The sequence below is a fragment of the Rhinoraja longicauda genome, chromosome 25 (assembly GCF_053455715.1).
Source record: "Rhinoraja longicauda isolate Sanriku21f chromosome 25, sRhiLon1.1, whole genome shotgun sequence".
Taxonomy (NCBI): Eukaryota; Metazoa; Chordata; class Chondrichthyes; order Rajiformes; family Arhynchobatidae; genus Rhinoraja; species Rhinoraja longicauda.
The window spans coordinates 7,558,343-7,578,286 of record NC_135977.1 but is presented as its reverse complement, the minus strand read 5'-3'; the positions used below and the strand labels follow the sequence as shown (position 1 = coordinate 7,578,286).

Below are 19,944 nucleotides of genomic sequence, written 5' to 3'. Positions count from 1 at the left end.
TGTTTCCATTGATTATCCTTGATGTTTCTTCAACTTCGGAGTAAAGTACAGAGAGAGTCCACCGGTGGTAAATTAAATTGATTGGACATGATTTGGAAAGGCACACACCTGTCTATATAAGGTCCCACAGTTGACAGTGCATGTCAGAGCAAAAACCAGGCTATGAAGACGAAGGAATTGTCCGTGGACCTCCGAGACAGGATTGTGTCAAGACACAGATCTGGGGAAGGGTATAAAACAATTTCTGCAGCATTGCAGGTCCTGAAGAGTACAGTGGCTTCCGTCATTCTTAAATGCAAGAACTTTGGAACCACCAGGACTCTTCATAGAGCTGGCCGCCCGGGCAAACTGAGCAATCGTGGGCGAAGGGCCTTGGTCAGGGAGGTGACCAAGAACCCAATGGTCCCTCTGATGAGCTCCAGAGTTCCTCTGTAAAGATGGGAGAACCTTCCAGAAGGACAGCTATATCTGCTGCATTCCACCAATCAGGCCTTATGGTAGAGTGGCCAAACGGAAGCCACTCCTCAGTAAAAGACACATGAGAGCCCGCTTGGAGTTTGCCAAAAGGCACCTAAAGGACTCTCAGACCATGGGAAACAAGATTCTCTGGTCTGATGAAACCAAGATTGAACTCTTTGGCCTGAATGCCAGGCACTGCTCATCACCTGGCCAATACCATACCTACAGTGAGGCATGGTTGTGGCAGCATCATGCCGTGGGGATGTTTTTCAGCAGCAGGAACTAGGAGGCAAGTCAGGATCGAGGGAAAGATGAACGGAGTAAAGTACAGAGAGATTCTTGATGAAAACCTGCTCCAGAGCGTTCTGGACCTCAGATTGGGGCGGAGGTTTACCTTCCAACAGATCAACAACCCTAAGTACACAGCCAAGACAACGCAGGAGTGGCTTAGTGACAAGTCTGTGAATGTCCTTGGGTGGCCCAGCCAGAGTCCGGACTTAAACCCGATCGAACATCTCTGGGGGGTTCTGAAAATAGCTGTGCATCGACGCTCCCTGCAGAGAAGAATGGGAGAAATGACCCAAATATAGGTGTGCCAAGCTTGTAGCGTCATACCCAAGAAGACTTGAGGCTGTAATGGCTGCCAAGGGTGCCTCAACAAAGTACTAAAGAGACTGAATACTTATGTAAATGTGATATTTCCGTTATTTCTTTTTAATTACTTTGCAAAAATTTCTAAACACCTGTTTTTGCTTTTTTTATTATGGGGTATTGTGTGTCGATTGATGATAAAAAATGAATATAATCCATTTTAAAATAAGGCTGTAACGTAACAAAATGTGGAAAAAGTGAAAGGGTCTGAATATTTTCTGAAAGCACTGTATAAAAATCAAAAAAACTGCTGATGCTGGAAATGTGAAAATAAAACCGAAAATGTCGGAAATGCTCAACAGATCAGGCAGCAATGCTTGAAAGGCCATGTCCTCATTCCCATGTTCATAGAAGTGTGTTCAATTTTACATTTACATGTAAAATTTCATATTGTACGAAAACCAATTGTAAAATTTTCTACGCAATATGTTTTGATTTGACTGCTTATTGAAGTATTAAGTTAGAGTTTCTTGACATGAGAACAATATTGTCGCAAGAACATCAATTTGTTTAGACCAGGTTTCTTTTGGATCTACAATGAATCATCGACAATGAATCATTTTGGCAAATGAATTTAAAACAAACTTAATTAAAAATTCCTCTTCCTTTTTGTTGAGTGTTCTGGTCAGAAATGCCCAGGGATTCGGTGTTTCTTCATCTCTGCAGATTCTTAGAAATTCTTGGCAAAGAAAGCCATTCGCCCATTATTACTGTGACAGGCAAAAGTGCTATTTAGATGGTTGGAAGAAATCCCAGATTCTCAATGCACAAGAGACTGCAGATGCTGAAATGTTGCAGAAAAAACAAACTGGAAGTGGAACTCGGTGTACCAGGTGAAAATAAAAACGAAAATTTCACTCGAAACGTCATCAGTCCATTTTCCTTCACTGATACTGCCTGGTCTGCTGAGTTCCTCCAGCATTGTGTTTAATTTGTCCAGATGGACCATTGATCTGAAGATTACTCATGTTATTATAATATTTTTTTAATAAAATGAAAGCTTACCATTTCTGTAATGAGTTCCAGACCCATCATTTTGTGAATAGAAAGATTTTCTGTAACTTTCCTCTAACCCTTCCTCAACCTACCTGGAATTAATGTCCCCTGCTTTAAGGGGACATTAATATCCTTCTACTCGCCTTGTCCAAGCCTCTAATAATGCAATAAATAATGATGTGAATGAGGTCTACAATTAAGTTTGTTGTTCACTGTTATGAAGGTGGGGGTTTTTGTTCCACTTTCAGTTTTAATTGTCTTTCTACGTCTTGTTCTGTGTAATGGCAGTTTCTATACATTCTCAAAGTCCAACTTTGATAGCCATTACTGCTCGGGGATGGAATGGAGGTATAGCTTATGCACACACCGCACTCTGAGATAACAAAAACGAATCTTCCAAATGCTGTTTCTTGATTAATTGGTCTTTATTAAAGTAGCACGAATCAAAGAGTAATTCATATTCATATTCCTTTACATATTCATTTCATATATATTACATATTCATTTATTATTTATTAGTTTTTATTGGTCTTTATTGATATTGGTACCTGTTGTGTTGGTTCCCATGTTTGTGCGATTGTTTTTTAAAGATTTGCACTGTCGCACTGTTTCAGATGTAGCACTTCTAATTTCATTGTACTGTTCGTACAATGACAATAAAGGCATATTATTATTATTATTATTATTATAACTTTTCATTCTTCTCAACTGTTTCTTCTTCAAACAATACAGTAAAAATCATGTCGCAGTGAAGTAACTGGAAAAAATAGACATTGTGCAGTCATTGGTGCTGCTTTGTGCCTTCAGCCATGCACAAAAATGACAATGTGGAAAAATTCCATTTGTTAAAATCACACTTGTGTCAGCATATATATTTAATACCCTTTCTCTTTGTCTCCTTTTGTAGAACGCAAAGCCTAGAAGAGAATATAAAATCCATGGGTTTATGTCCAGATGAAGATGATATACCATGGGACAATCTTCGAGATAACCGGGATCTGACTGTTCTCTTTTGCTGGGATCCAAAGGACAGGTAAATGAAGTTCATGAAGATTTCTCTTTTTTAAATCTCCTCCTTATTCTCCCACTCTCTCAGGGGAAGTTGGATTGTTTTCTCTAACATTGGAGGTTGAGGGGCGACCTGATGGAAGTATGTAAAATTATGAGAGGCATAGATAGGGGAGACAATCAGAACCAGGCTGGAGGGCATAGTCTAAAGGTGAACTGGGCAAAGTCTAAAGGGAATGTGTGGGTCACGCTTTTGTTTTGCAGAGTGGTGGGTGCTTGGAACGTGCTGCCAGGGGCGGTGGTGGAGGCAGATACGATGTTGGCATTTAATAGATTTAAGTGGATATGCAGGAAATGGATGGGTGTGCGCCATATGCAGGCAGATGAGATTAGTTTAGCTTGGTATGTTGGGCACGGACATAATGGGCTGAAGGAGCTGTTTCTGTACTCTACTTTTCTATTTATTCACAAAATGCTGGAGTAACTCAGCAGATAAGGCAGCATCTCGGGAGAGAAGGAATGGGTGACGTTTCGGGTCGAGACCCTTCTTCAGACTGATCTCTTACTCTACTTTTCTATGTTCTATTTCCTGTTAATGATTGTGTGCCTGAGGTGTACTCTTTAACCTTCTATCACCTGGCTCTGTCGACCTCTGGATGCTTATTGGGGTGCATCTACATTTTATTGGGGTGCATCACAGCATGGTTTGGGAACAGCTCCATCTAAAACGGGAGGAATTGTGGATTATCTACCTCAATGGAGACCCTCAGACTTTACTGGACTTTATCTGACACTAAGCGTTATTCCCTTTAACATGTGTCAGGACTGCTCTCCAGTTGGTGGTGCGATGGTTCAGTTGCCTGATAACAGCTGGGAAAGACACTGTTCCTGAATCTGGCCGTGTGCATTTTCATACTTCTATACCTCTTGCTTGATGGGAGAGGGGAGAAGAGTGAGTGGCCGGGGTGCGACATCCTTGATTGTACTGGTGGCCTTGCCGAGGCACCGTGAGGTGTAAATGGAGTAGATGGATGGGAAGTTAGTTTGTGTGATGGTCTAGTCTGCGTCCACAATTCTCTGCAGTTTCTTGCAGTTTTAGATGGAGCTGTTCTCCTCATGCTGGTGATGAGCATCCTTTCTAAATAAATTTGGATAAATACATTGCTGTTCTTGTTGAGTGTGATCCAAAATTGCACATTAATCATTGTGGGTTGTAACTAATCTAAAATACTGCAGGAACTGGAATTCTGAAATAAACTAGTGGGCAGGACAAACAATACACAGCAGATCAAGGCAGCATTTGTGGCAAAAATAAGAGTTAATTACTCTTAATTAAGTTAACTAAGTCCATGATCTTTCAAGATAACTCAATGAGTAACTTAATGTAAGATTATCGACATGGATTGACATAAATTGCTTTTATTTGGCAAGACTGCAACTTGGATAATGAGGATTTTTTTTTTGTGCATTCTGGTATTTAATAGAGTCAGGAGTGTTTAATTGTTAGTGTAGGAAGGAACTGCAGATGCTGGTTTAAACCGAAGATGGCCACAATATTGCAGTTAACACAGCATCTCTGGATAGAAGGAATGGGTGACGTTTCGTGTCGAGACCCTTCTTCAGACTGGCCTATCTGTGTTTAATTGTTATATGTGCTGACAACGGAACAATGAAGTTCTTACACTTGCAATTTATTGAGTGAAAACTATGTCACGTGTTTTTCCAATTCAAGTTTTAATGTAACTTTTCTCCCCAATTCTGAAAGTGAATTGACAGAAGGGCAAAGGGAGACATCGATGAAAGAAGAGAGGACGTGGCTTCAGATTCGTTCGTTGACACTACGCTTAGTCTGTGCACTCGCTACCATTAGCCACACAGTCGAGCTGAAGAATTCCAAACGAACAACAGAGAATGGTGTCACTTCTAAAATTGACACACTACGTTCTTTAATTCAACAGCTTGAATGTATCGTGCAGACGGAGAAGAAAAAGGACAAACAAGTTGTTCAGGTAGATTTCTTTGAAAGAAATGTAATTTGGTTCTAAGTGAAATGTATGTTGCTAAGTTACTGTAATAAGTTGCTAGGTAATGGTGATACTTGGCACTTAAAACTAAATTTTCCCTGATCTCAAAACCAACTTCTCACTGTTCTTTCGCCCCACCAAACCTTAACACGCAGTTTCCCCAGGCTCAGTTGACAAAGAGTTGACATACAGTGATTTGGGGAGAAGAGGATCACAGAATCAATCCCTGGTGTGTTGAAATTAAGAATAAAATATTTTGAGGTTAACTACCTTTGCCAATTTGCAAAAAAATTGGTGGTGTTTCTTTTGATATCTGATTCGATTTGTGCTAAATTATGCTTGTGTGGATAAGTGTCCAGCAATTAAATAAATTACCAACTATAAGAATGCCAGTAGAACTGGTACAGAGGAATGCATTGTTCTTTATCAACAGAAGTGAGAAGCGAGCAGGAGATGTTTCTACATATCAAAGTGTTTTGGTTGGACCATAGCTTGTGACATATATTTTAAAACTGGTGTTCAAAGGCAGTGCCGGGGGCAGTTTTATATTAATCTCTCTCAGATAGTACCGGAAAATCGCACACAAACCTGAGTTCCACATTCTGTTCTGTTCCCAGTTTCAGGTCCAAGGGTCGCCTCCAGCCCGCATGATCACTTACCTGGAAAGCAGCAGCTGTTGGTGTCAGATTAACGCTTTCCATCTGGTTACCGATGTTTATGAATTGGATGCCAGCGGATTAGGTAAGAATCTAAACTACTGTTAAAAGAAGAAAATCACAGTTACTTTTATAAAGAACTAGACCACGTGGGCCCATTGGGCCCATTCCTCGTAGAAGGGGGGCAGAGAAGGGGTGTGAGTGTGTGAGCCCTGGACCCAAAGCCTCTCCTGTATTGGTGTAGCACTCTCAACCCCCTCCACCCCCGATCAATCCCCCTTACCCCCCAATCAATCCCTCTTACCCCCCTCTTCCCCCCACTGACCCACTCCATCCTCTCTACGCACCCCCACTTGCCCCTCCCCTGCCCCCACCCCCACTTGCCCCTCCCCGACCCCCACCCCCACTCCCCCCAGCCCTGCCTCCACCCTTATTCCCCCCTCCCCACCCCTATTCCCTCCCCCACTCTCCCTGCCCACACCCCACTCTTCCCCCACCCCCATTCTCTCCTCCCCCACCCTCCCCCTTCTCCCCCACCCCCTTCTCCTCCACTCTCTCCTCCCCAACCCCCATTCTCACTGTCCCCCTTCCCCCCACCCTCACTCTCTCCCTCCCCACTCTCCCCTCGTCCCCACCCCCACTCTCCCCTGACCCCCACTGTCCCCCTTCCCCTCACCCCCACTCTTCCACCCACCCCCATCCCCCCCCACACCCCCTCTCTCCTCCCCTTCCCCTCCTCCCCACTCTCACTGTCCCCTTCCCCCCACCCCTCCTCCGCCCCACCGCCACTCTCCCCCATCCCCACTCTTCCCTCCTCCCCACCCCAGCCTGTCCTCCTCCCCAGCCCCATTCTCTCCTCCCTCACCCCCTCCCTCTCACTCTCCTCCCCCACCCCCATTCTCACTCTCCCCCACCCCCCCTTTCCCCACTCTCACTCTCCCCCACCACCCCTTTCCCCACCCTTCCCCCTCACTCCCACTCTCTCCTCCCCCCACCCCCTCCTCTCCCCTCCTACCCCCACCCTCCCCTCCACCCACTCGGCCCCCACTCCCCTCCGCGGACCCGTTGCCAGCGAAAGCCACTTACCACTATCTGTCCGTGGAGGGCGGAGGAGGGATCTCTGTAGTGCGGCCGTTACTGTGGCCTGGCCGAGCCGGGACTAACACGAGATGGATAGCAGGGCGGCTGAGGTGGGAGACGGATAGCGCGGCTGTGGGCTGGGACTCCTCGAGGGCGGTGGTGCGGCGGGAGGCACACACAAGTTGGCGGAGCATGAGGAGGAGAGCGGCCGCTATCTTTCTGAAGTCGCGGCGGGGCCATCGGTGGAAGCGGCCCTCAACGCCGCCATTGGTGGAAGCGGCCGCTGAAGGAGGAGGAGAAGAAGAAGCTGCCCGCTGTGGCTTGTGTGCGGTAATAGTGCGGCGCGCTGGGCCCAGCCGATAATGGGGACTCGAGGACGCCGTGGGTTGAAGGGATTGAAGGGAAGGAGCCCCTGATTGCAGGCGGACAGCTCCGCTAACGGCGTCCATCTTGTTTGCGCGAATGAAGAGAGAGGCCGTGCGTGCCCTATCGTGACGTCATATGCACAGCACTTTGAAAAATGTGTTTAGAAATGAAAGTTTTAAACTTTAAAATGTCTCTAACTTAAAAAATATAAGACTAATTTAAATAAAACTTGTTATAAACAGTCGCCAGGAGAGTGGTGATTAAGGTGGCGCTAAAATTGTGGCGTATGGTTTACCATTTTGGCTGCAGGTCCACATGTCCACAACCAAATCTCAAAATCTCAGAGATATATACATACATACATACATACATACATACATACATACATATATATACATATACACACATATATATATATATATGTTTGTGTGTGTGTGAATATATATGTGTGTGTATATACGATCCCCGCATATTAGCACTATCCTGCGCACACACACACTTGGGACAATTTTACATTTATACCAAGCCAATTAACCCACAAACCTGTACGTCTTGGAGAAAACCGACATGGTCACGGGGAGAATGTACTAACTCCTTATAGCCAGCACCCGTAATCGGGATCGAACCAGGGTCTGTGGCGCTGTAAGGCAGCAACTCTACCGCTGCACCACTGTGCCGCCCTCCCCTATAATGCAGGCTCATACAAATCCATTTCATTCAACGTGAGCAGAAGAAAGTAAATGAAGCTTTACTGGAGGGTAAAGCTTCTGAAAAAGGGTCCTACCCGAAATATCGCCTATCCATGCCCTTCAGAAATGCTGGCCAACCTGCTGAGTTACTGCAGCATCTTCTGCCGTTTTTGTAAACCAACATCTCCAGTTCCTTGTGCCTAAGCTTTACTGTGTTTGATTTCTCAAACTGTTTGGTTGATAAGTATATTGACCACTTGAGAATTACACTGCAAATATCAGATTCCAGTTTCCATCTGCCATTGTTTATCATCTGCTCATGTACCCATCCCTTTCACCTTCAGCTACTGTTACAATCGAAGTGTGTGCAGCAAGCATTTGAGCACGGCCTGGAAAGCAGAACGAGGGAGGGAAGTTGGAGACATTAAATGATCAGGTTATATTAGCTTCAACCAAGAATATTGAGTACAAATAAGTAATATTTGTAGTAATAGGGCGGCACGGTGGCGTAGTGGTAGAGCTACTGCCTTACAGCGCCAGAGACCCGAGTTTGATCCAGACTATGGGTGCTTGTCTGTACAGAGTTTGTACGTTCACCCCGTGACCTGCGTGGGTTTTCTACAAAATCTTCGGTTTCCTCCTACACTCCAAAGTAATACAGGTATGTAGGTTAATTAGCTTGGTGTAAATGTAAAAATTGTCCCTAGTGTATGTAGGATAGTGTCAATGTGCAGGGATCAATGGTCGGCGCAGACCCGGTGAGCCGAAGGGCCTATTTCCGCGCTATATCTCTAAACTAAACTTACGTGGGTTTTCTCTGAGATCTTCGGGTCTCCTCACACACTCTAAAGATGTGCAAGTTTGTACGTTAATTGGCTTGGTATAAATGTAAAAATTGTCCCTAGTTGGGTAGTGTTAATGTGCTGGTCGGTGCTGACTTGGTGGGCCGAAGGGCCTGTTTCTGCGCTGTATCTCTAAACTAAACTAAAGAAAGTAGTGCTAAATGACAGAATGAACTTGTACGTTCTCCCCGTGACCTGCGTGGGTTTTCTCCAAGATCTTCGGTTTCCTCCCACACTCCAAAGACGTACAGGTATGTATGCGGGTAAATGTTAAAAAAATTGTCCCTAGTGGGTGTAGGATAGTGTTAATGTACGGGGATCACTGGGCGGCACGGACTTGGAGGGCCGAAAAAGGCCTGTTTCCGGCTGTATATATATATGATATGATATGATATGATAAGTAAGCGACAATTGCTTGGAATCGGCTAGGTTTTCCCATGAAGACTTTCTGATATAAAGTAAACCGTGGGTTTGTGGAATTAAATTTCTTAAATTATGTCTTGTCGTATGAATGAAAATTATCTCCACTCTGTAGAAAAATATAGTGAAATTTAACAAAAAAAAATGTGCTCAGAGGAATGATGTATGCAGAATAAAGTGATTTATTATGAAAAGTAGATTTATCCCAATTATGAGAAGTTATTTTTGCTCTTTTTAAAAAAAAAATCTTTATTATTACTCCCATTTTTAAATTTTTTACAGAAGAAACACTGGATGTCCAAAACCGGATAGCAAATGATTTTAAGTCGTTATTGGGACAATTGCAAGGTAATGATTTCTCCAAACCTTGCTTCCTCTTTGCTGTCAAGTCAAGTCAAGTCAAGTCCATTTTATTTGTATAGCACATTTAAAAACAACCCACGTTGACCAAAGTGCTGTACATCTGATTAGGTACTAAGGAAAAAATGAAACATGCAGTAGCACATAAACATAACAGCACATACAAAACAGTTCACAGCGCCTCCTCAATGGGCCTCAAATGCTAGGGAGTAGAAATAGGTTTTGAGCTTGGACTTAAAGGAGTCGATGGAGGGGGCAGTTCTGATGGGGAGAGGGATGCTGTTCCACAGTCTAGGAGCTGCAAACGCAAAAGCGCGGTCACCCCTGAGCTTAAGCCTAGACCGCGGGATAGTGAGTAGCCCCAAGTCGGCCGACCTGAGGGACCTGGAGTTAGAGAGGTGGGTTAGAAGATTTTTGATGTAGGGGGGGGATTGTCCATTTAGGGCTTTATATATGAATAGGAGGAGCTTGAAGTTGATTCTGTACCTTACAGGGAGCCAGTGGAGAGAGGCCACAATCGGCGTGATGTGGTCCCTTTTACGGGTACCCGTCAAGAGTCTCGCTGCGGCGTTTTGGACCAGTTGCAGGTGGGACAGGGATGATTGGCTGATCCCAGTGTATAGGGAGTTGCAGTAGTCTAGGCGGGAGGAAATGAAAGCGTGAATGATTTTTTCAGTGTCGTCGAATTGGAGGAAAGGTTTGATTTTAGCTATGGTACGAAGTTGGAAGAAGCTGGCTTTTACCACAGCGTTGACTTGCTTGTCAAACTTTAATGCAGAGTCAAATATCACGCCGAGGTTTTTGACATGCGGTTTGACTAGGCAGGATAGGCTTCCAAGACTGCCTGTTATCGATTTGATGGAGTCGGGGGGGGGGGGGGGGGGGGGGGCGAATAGGATGACCTCAGACTTGCTCTCGTTTAATTGGAGGAAGTTCTGTGCCATCCAACATTTTATGTCCTCAAGGCAGTGTAAGAGGCTGTTTAAATTTGACTGGTTGTTGGGTTTCAGGGGGAGGTAAAGCTGAGTGTCATCGGCATAGCAGTGGAAAGAAATGCCGTGCCTTTGAATGATTTGGCCGAGGGGGAGCATGTATAGAGAGAAGAGAATGGGGCCTAGGATGGAGCCTTGTGGAACTCCGCAGGAGAGGCTAGCTGGAGAAGAGGAATAACTGCCTATGTTGATGGCGAAACTCCTATCTTTGAGGTAGGAAGCGAACCAGCTCAGGGCAGTGCCGGAGACGGTCAATAAGGATGGTGTGGTCCACTGTATCGAACGCTGCGCTGAGATCGAGAAGGAGCAGGATTGCACAGTCGCCGGTGTCGATGGCGAGAAGCAGGTCGTTGTGTACCTTCAACAAGGCAGACTCTGTGCTGTGGTGGGCTCTGAAACCTGACTGGAAACTTTCCAGGATGGTGTTTTGGTGTAGGTAGGGCACTAATTGGTTTAGAATTGCCTTTTCAAGGACTTTTGACAGGAATGGCAGTTTGGAAATGGGTCTGTAGTTGCTAGGCAAGGTGGGGTCTAGGTTAGGTTTTTTCAGTAGGGGCTGGACCACCGTGTGCTTGAAACAGGTTGGAACCTGCCATTTATCCCAGTAGATTTATCCCAATTATGAGAAGTTATTTTTGCTCTTTTTAAAAAAAAAATCTTTATTATTACTCCCATTTTTAAATTTTTTACAGAAGAAACACTGGATGTCCAAAACCGGATTTATCCCAATTATGAGAAGTTGATAATAGTGGCCAGTGGCCAGAGAACTGTTGATAATAGAGAGGATGCTGGGACCGGCTATTGCAATGACATCCTTCAGAAGGGCATTGGGGGCAGGATCAAGGGGGCAGGATCAAGGGGAAGGTTGCAGGTTTCATAGCGGAGACAAGCTTTGCAAGGGAGGATAGAGTGACGGGTTGGAAACAGTCCAATTTAGATGAACCGACTAGTGAGACAGCTAGGTCACGGGTGGGAGGGGAAATGTTCATTCTAATGTTCTCAACTTTGCTGGTGAAAAATTTAGCGAATTCTTCACACTTAGCAGGGGACCCAACTAAGCTGGTACTGGGGGCGGGACATATGACAGAGGTAATTGTGCTAAATAGGACCTTGGAGTTATGAGAGTTTTTGGGGATAAGGTCGGAGAAGTATTGTGCTCTAGCAGACTTTACTGCTTCCTGGTATTTGAGAAGATTGTTTCTCAGAATTTTTGAAGGAAATTTGAAGCTTGTCACATTTCCACCTCCGTTCTGATTTTCTGCACTCCCTTCTTAGGGCTCTGGTGGTGTCATTGAGCCAAGGCCGACCTTTGGGCTTAGGCTTTTTCATTTTAAGGGGAGCGATAGAATCCAGGATGGAAGTGCAAGTGATATTAAATAAAGAGGTGAGATCCTCAGTGCTGAGATGGGGGGGAGAAGCCTCAATAGTGCAGATGTTGGGGGCAGCTGTGAGAGCCTCGGAGAATTTACTGGCAGTTAACTGTGTATCAGTTGCTGCAGCAGGACATGTCGTATGAGTCCGATTCAGTGGGATTAGGAGAAGAAAAAAAGTAACTGAGCTTCTCGAAGTTGCAGCTCCTGAATCGCATCAATAAAATAAATATAAAGAGATCTAAGACAGGAATGGGTTTGCCTTTTCCTAGTTTGAAAGGTTGCCTCGTCCTGTGAGAAGAATAACTGCCACTACTTGTACAATATATCTGAGTAACTCATTATAACGTTCAGGCAATAAATATTTGGAGGAGACGAATAAAAAATGGCTAATTCAATAAATTCTCTAGGAAACCTAATTCAAAATTTGATGAGCCAAAGCTGGAAATGTTGGCAGTGCATGAGATAGTCCACTATCATCATCTGAACTTGCATGAAAATAGCATGACAGAAAGTCCATTGTATGTGAAGGACATTTGTAAACTGTTTTCTTTTCCTCCTCAGAGTTATTCAACAATAAATGTAAAGGGAATTTGTTGGAAGCTAACAAAACAAATTATACAACAAGACCAGAACTATTAGAAAACCTGGTATTTTTAGTTGAGGTAAGTGATGACAAAATTACCGTACTGTTATTGTCTCTCTTCTTTGACCCAATGCATTACTGGAAATAATGAAACGTATATATAATTGTGGGTCTGCCTGGTATTTTGGGACACTGAAGTAAAGTGGTTAAATGAGAACTACACTTTTTTTTTACAAATTACCCTGAACATTCCACTACCTGTAGCTTTTAAGTTTTGTTTTTTGTGAATTTAGTAGTCAATGTTGAATATTTTGACCTCGGGTGTCTGTGTTAGATTCCAAGTAGACCCCAATACAAACTATAACCAATAGTGTACCATTCATTACTACCCAGTCTATAGAACAGTGCTTACTTAAAACAATCTCTGAGTGAGCAAGTATCTGGGGCAAGCTCAGGCAAATGGGATAGCTTGGGTGAGATATCTTGATTGCACTGAACGTGTTGGGCCAAAGAGCCCAGGTGGGAGCAGAGCCATATGCTGCATGGCTCTCTGACAAATAATTATTTTCTTTGTAATTATGATACCAGACTTTATGTAAGAATTGTGGGTAAATACACAGTCTTTTACCCAGAGTAGGGGAATCGGGAACCAGAGGACATAGGTTTAAGATAAAAGGAGAAAGATTTAATAGGGACCTGAGGGGCAGGTACGTTGATAGGATACAGATCAAACGCAGGCAGGTGGGACTAGTGTAGGTGGGACACGTTGGTCAACATGGGCAAGTTGGGCCGAATGGCCTGTTTCCAAGCTGCATGATTCTATGACTCGCAATTTGCTTTGTGTTAAAGATGTGCCTCCTTTGCTTTTGATAGGTACTGATGCAAAACTGCAATAACATAGAACTGATGTGAATGGGTGATCAATGGTCGGCGTGGACTTGGTGGGTCGAAGGGCCTGTTTCCACGTTGTATCTCTAAATTAAGCAATTCAGGCTAAAGAGCTCAGGAAAGGATGCTGAGTGAATTGACCCTCAACAAATGTCACCTTTTCCCCCTAAAACTATTTGAAAATCACCACTGTGTTCAATTTCTGATTCTTATGTGCAATTAGCACTGACTTCTGCATTCACATGTCATTGCAAATTTGTTTCCGGGTTGTGTACGTACTTTTCAATTAGTATGGTCTCTTGAGAAAATGCTGTCTCCCACGTGCCAGTTAACTGTTGTATTCCTCTCAAAGGTTAAATGTTCAGGAGACGTTGACTAATGTGGAGTCTGTTCTTGTCATCTCAGACTGTCTGCATAATCCTGTGGGTATCTTATTACTGTGGTAATGTCCTAAGGCCGCTTAAATCCAGTTTACAGAAGAAAAAGAAGAAGAAGAAGGAAATCAATTTTGCAATGGTAAGAATCTTGGCAGAGAAAGGTCTTGAAAGTGGGGAAAAAAATAACGATGGAAGAGTTCCCCTGAAAGTTAGGCAATTTTGAGACGCAAGACAAAAACAAAGTGCTAGAGGAACTCGGTGGTCAGGACAGATGAAGTTTTGGGTCGAGACTCTTCTTCGGATTGATGGAGTGGTGGGAGAAAGCTGAAAAGAAATGGGAATGGACAAAGCCGGGCAAGTGATAGGTGGAAAGATGTGAGAGGGGAGACTGGCAGATTGGTGGAATAAGTAACAAAGGGCCGAGGTGAAAAGAAGACAAAAGGTTGTTGGATGAGAGAAGGGGAGGAAGGAAATTAAAAGGGAGAGAACGATATGGGTGGAAAGGGAGAAGGGGAGGGAAAAGAAGGGAGATGGAAAGGAAATCGTGGATTTGGGGATGAGAGAGGTGGGAGATGAGCGTGTGGAGGAAGGGAAAGGTGCAGGGCGACTGGGATGGTGGGAGATGTTGGGAGAAATGGATGTACACCATTTTTTGGCGGGGGGGGGGTGATGGGGGAAAATGGGCTGGGTGGAATATTCCTTGAAATTGGAGAATTCAGTGTTCATGCCTTTAGGTTGTAAGCTGCCCAAGTGGCATATGAGGAGCCGTTCCTCCAGTTTGCACGTGGCCTCACTCTGGCAATGAAGGAGGCCAAGGACAGAAAGATGGGACTGGGAGTTAAAATGGTTAGCAACTGGAAGCTCCTGCATGCCATAGCAGACCGAATGCAAGTGTTCTGTAAAATGGTTGCCTGGTCTGTACTTAGTCCAGCTATGTAAAGGAAGCTACGTCGGAAGCACAGAATGCAAACAATGAGGAGCTTTTTTTTATAGTACAGCAATTTTATTCTCCCCATTTGTGCTTTTCTTAGCTTACGGAAATAGAAATTCAATTAAATTTCCTCTTTCAAGTTTAAAAAGTGCATCTGTGGTCAACACTCATGATTGTGATGCCTCTGAATCCTCTAGAGGGCAGCTGTTACCTGATTTTATTCACTAAAAGTCACATTTTAATGGCTGCGCAAGATTAACAAATACGTTGCTTTAGTTTTTTTCTGAAGCTGCATTCACATCAATGTGAATTATACGAATGCTTACAAACTGATAATGGTGGGTCAAATTAACAAAGAATTCCTGTACAAGCACCGTGGTGTAGCAGTTGGTGCTGCTGCCTCTCTACTCCAGCGACCTGGTTTGAATTTGTTCTGAGGGACTGTCAGTATGGAGATAGCATGTTCTCCCTGTGATTGCTTGGTTTCCCTCGGGTGCTCCAGTTTCCTCCTAATGCCAAGGATGTACCATTGTTCGGTGAATTGCCCACTCTTGATTCGTACGGGTGTCGAGTTATGGGGACTAGGCAGAAGAATGGGGCTCGGAGGGAGAGATAGATCAGCCATGATTGAATGGCGGAGTAGACCTGATGGCCCGAATGGCCTGATTCTACTCCTACCTCTTTTATGATCTTATGATCCATAAATTGTCCCAAATGTGTTTGGGTGACAGGGTGAGGAGTAGATGAAGATGCAAGAGGAAAAATGGGATTGGTGTAGATGGGTCTTGATGGGCCAAAAATCCCATTTCCATCCTGTGTGATACCATGATGCATGTTCCAACTCTAGGCTTTTAGGAAACTTAGTTGGCATTTGGCCATTCCTTCTGGTAAGCTTATCTTTTGTCTTACTGATGAAGCTATCATAAAGCTTTGATCTCTTTGGCACTATAAAAACACTTTCATACTTTGCTTGTATGTAACAGGTCAAAATTACATCTCAAATAAATCACTGTATGAGAAGAACCAAAATATGAGCAGTTTTATGTGAAGCTTAAAATTGCGGATTGAGAGGAGCTGGCTCATCCCCTGGGTTAATCTGCATGACCACAAACAACTCTTGGTGTTGGAAATCTAAAAGAAAAGTAGTAGGAGACACATCCTTTGTGCATTATTGATGCAGGGTTCACGCCTGAAATATTAGTGTCTTTCCTTTGGTGTGGATTGATCCCAGGATTCAGTCTCGTCCTCTGACAAATGAGACGTCAAAGCAGGCTCAGTGTGCTTTTGTCTGAAAGAGCTAACAATAGCAGGAGTGAATTCCTGCTATTTTTATCCCACAAACAATATTTAATCTGGTCGTTATTATGTTGCTACGCATGAAGGTTTGCAGCCAGTTGCCAAATCCTGAAAAAAACATGTACTTTTCTCTTCATAAATGTGATGCATTTATTCTCTCTTCAGCATTATTACTTTTTTTTTAAAGTTCCACTGTTGCTGAATGGTCCTTTGACCAGTTTCTTATTCCACCATCAGTTAGCCTAAAATCTCCTATAATTTTTATATTGGATCCTTTCTTGTTGAATATTAAACTTGAGTCATTTTGCGTTTGCAATCTTCGATGAGTGTGTCTGCAGTTCGCTGGAGGGTATTTAATTCACTGTCATCTATCACTTAAAATTGTACCTAAACAAATTGGAAACTAGGGAAGGGTGAAAGAATACTCAGAAGCCCTCAGAGTGCTGAAGTAACTCAGCGGGACAGGCACCATCCCTGGAGAACATGAATAGGTGATGTTTCGGATATGGACCCGTTCCTCAGTTTGATTGTAGAGAGGGGTGTGGAAGAAAGCTAGAGGAGAAGAAGGGCAGGACAAAGCATGGCTGGTAATAGATTAACACAGATGAGGGGGGGGGGGCGGTAGGGGGGAGAGATTGATTGAGAGATGGTTGAGGAAAGAGATGAGGATAAAAAAGGATTGAAGAGTTGTGAAAGCAGAAGGATGTAGATGGAGGGGGGTGAGGACACATCAACGCTATTCAGAGGAGGTCAAAGCATATCATACCAGACATTAACTGCAGATGCTGGTTTAAATCAAAGATAGACACAAAAAGCTGGAGTAACAGCGGGACAGGCAGCATCTCTGGAGAGAAGGAATGGGTGACGTTTCGGGTCGAGAAGACCCGAAACGTCACCCATTCCTTTTCTCCAGAGATGCTGCTTGTCCCGCTAAGTTACTCCAGCTTTTGTTTCCTACCAGACATTGGTGGTTTGCAATGAGGCGCCATAGGTTCTATTGTGATGATGTCCGTGGACATACTTATTCTAATATCTATTGAGAATTACATATTTTGGAAAGACTCTGGCTGTGTAGGGTTGGAGAAGGGAAATTTTATAAATGAAGGAATCTAATTTTTAGAAGTTCATGCTCCAAAAAAATTATGACTTAATTGTCTCTTATCTAACAATATGTTCACGTCTTTCCACAGCCAATAGTTTTCAGCGGCTTCCAGGACTACGTGGCTGGATTACAGAATTTCTTGTCTGAAGTGGTTTACCATATTAAGGAATTAGAGTCTGCACTAACTGCACTGAAATTTGAGGAGCTGACGATGGATGGACATTCAGCCATTGAGGTACAGATTGTTCCAGAGTATAGCTGGGAATTTTCTGTTGAGATTGACTCATTTCGGTTACTGTGTAGAATTTACTTTTATTTTTATGTTGTTTGTCATTTCCTTGCAAATGGTTAAAAGATGTTCCTGCGTCACACCCTTGTGCTGCTTGAGGTCAGTGTCAGCAATGTTGGGTGAGATGTGGAGAAAAATGGGCAATGCTGCGTAGACTGGGAAGAAGCTACTGTTCTATCATTAACGGAAAATGAAGTGCAGATAAGCTTGCACAGGTCAAGGTGGAAATGAGCAGGTGTATCAAAGAAAGCCTTGATAGACTGGAAGGTGAGAGGATGTTTCCAGTAGTAGGAGAGTCCAAGACCAGAGGGCACATCCTCAGAAGAAAAGGATGTCTGTATTCGATCATGGCTGATCTATTTTTCTCCCTCAACCCATTGTCCTGCTTTCTCCCCGTAGCTTTTGATGCCCATACTAATCAAGAACCTATCAACGTCGGCTTTAAAAAATACCCAATGATTTGGCCTCCACCACCGTTTATGACAATGAATTCCACAGATTTGCCACCCTCTGGCTAAAAAAACTCCTCATCTCCATTCTAAAGGAGATGAGGTTGTACCCTTTGGTCCTAGATATCCCTAACATGACATGAATTGAAATGCTACACATTTGTCCCTTTACATTTACTTGACAAACGATTGTGGGAACATTTAGTATGAAGAGAACATGTACAGTTGTCTTTATTTACCAGCTCTTGGTTGAGTTACTATCCTACAAAGTAAATTCCATATACTAACCACATATAAGGTGATTACTTTGTAATGTCTATTAATGATCAGTATATAGAACAATCCATTGTTTCTAACAGTTCCTTTAAGTAAAATTAACCAGAACTTAACTTTAATGTTTTTTGTACAGTTGGCATGTATAGAAATTGATTGTAATAGTATCTTAAAATCTATTGCTGACATTCCAATTCAATATATTGGATCTCCATGGGAGCATAAAGAACGAGAATGAAAGCTTTCCCTAATAGTTGATACTAATAAAATATTAATCACATAATAAGGAGACGACCTGTGTGCTGATCTCAAACGTTAGAGGCTTTTTTCAAACAGTGTTTTGGGAGGTGATGAAGAGGAAGAGCCAGCCATGGAAGCAGCTCCTCATGGGATAGTTGGCTTGCTTTCCCACCATCCATTTTGTTTCTATTGTCCTTTGTTTTAGTTCCTTCTTGATTTTGCATTAAAATCAGCATTTTGTCTATTGGGTATTGTTTTATTTATACATAATTTGTATAATATAGAGTTTCAGAGGAAAAAATTGCTATAAATTCCTTCACTGAATAATGTTAATGAAACTAATAAGAATTGATGAGTTAGTTTTATTTTGTGTTGTCGATGCTGAGGCAGAAAATCCATCGACTTTGAAGTCACATGTAAATTGAGGTGAATTGGTTTTTGGCTGGACAGTCATGAGTGTATAAGGAGTATAGTAGAGGACTGAGAATCCATCCTTGCAGGGCACCGGTGTTGAGGATTATCGTAGAGGCTGATGTGTTACTTATCTTCGCTGATTGCAAACTTATCTCATCAGCAAGCCCAGTATTGCTCCCTTGATCCTGGCCCTTAGGCCAACTGACTGTCCATTTTCCATCGCTGATTCCCTGCAAGAAAATATTGATAATAGTTCTCCCTTCTTGGGTATTGTCCCTTCCATGAGATTTATATGTAGAAAGAACTACCGTTGACCCTTCATTTCATGGAAATTACAACCTCGCCTCCAATCTCTTTCCTCTCGCATCTTTCGTTCTGCAGCACTGCCTCCTAAGTCCGGCTGCAATCCTGTTTGTTTGGAGCCACATCAGTGCTGTACCAGGGAAAGAGACTAAATGTGAACATTTCAAAGTCCAAATAATGTCTTTTTGGCCGACTATAATGCTGTATGTCAAAGTCATAAAAAGTATATGAACGCATTTTCAACTTGGCTTCTCAAATCTTACAGTACTGAGAATGCCACAGTTTAAGTGGGCAAGTGAAAATGTTGCTCTCTTGGCACTGTACAAGTTCTTTCAAGGGTGAACGTTGCCAGGACTACTTGACCAGTATTACACATCCAGCATCCCTTCAGTTACGTGTCAAAGAACAGGTGGAGCCACATCCAGCATGTCATTAATCAAAACCAATAGTTTTAGAGAGAACAAAAAAAGCATTTGATGTTAAAATTATTAATTCCATAACATATATTTGTACATTGAGAAATTACTGCAAAGTATTTAAAGTACATTATAAAATACATATTAAAATCTCCAGTTTTTAATTGAACTGTTGCTGATGTTTTTCCCTGATGGTTTTACAAAATGGTTGCCACCAAAAATCTAACTACCAATCAGATTGTAGGTGCTACATAAAAGCTGATTATAATCTTTAAATTTTCTGATAAATGCTTAATGGCAGTGTTCAACCTTTTGAGTCTTGTGATCTGAAACAGAAACTTTAGTGACGGTACAACGCAGAAAGCTGATCTTCAATTGATCAGTTTCTTGCCCTTAAGCCAAATTAAATAAAAATATTCCCCTTATGATATAATAATTTTGCTTTCTCCCTCTGCTGCAAAATCTAT

At 43.1% G+C, this 19,944-nt stretch overlaps 1 protein-coding gene across 2 annotated transcripts in view; it reads left to right on the top strand.

The window, feature by feature from the left end:
* Positions 1 to 19,944, top strand: part of naa25 (N-alpha-acetyltransferase 25, NatB auxiliary subunit) — a 70,048-nt gene that overhangs the window by 38,882 nt on the left and 11,222 nt on the right. For both annotated transcript variants that reach the window (XM_078421160.1, XM_078421161.1), the window contains 7 exons: positions 3,014 to 3,139; positions 4,880 to 5,123; positions 5,756 to 5,879; positions 9,474 to 9,539; positions 12,478 to 12,578; positions 13,793 to 13,903; positions 17,182 to 17,328. In XM_078421160.1, coding sequence (XP_078277286.1) covers positions 3,014 to 3,139; positions 4,880 to 5,123; positions 5,756 to 5,879; positions 9,474 to 9,539; positions 12,478 to 12,578; positions 13,793 to 13,903; positions 17,182 to 17,328 — 919 coding nt within the window. The remainder of the gene's footprint in view (positions 1 to 3,013; positions 3,140 to 4,879; positions 5,124 to 5,755; positions 5,880 to 9,473; positions 9,540 to 12,477; positions 12,579 to 13,792; positions 13,904 to 17,181; positions 17,329 to 19,944) is intronic.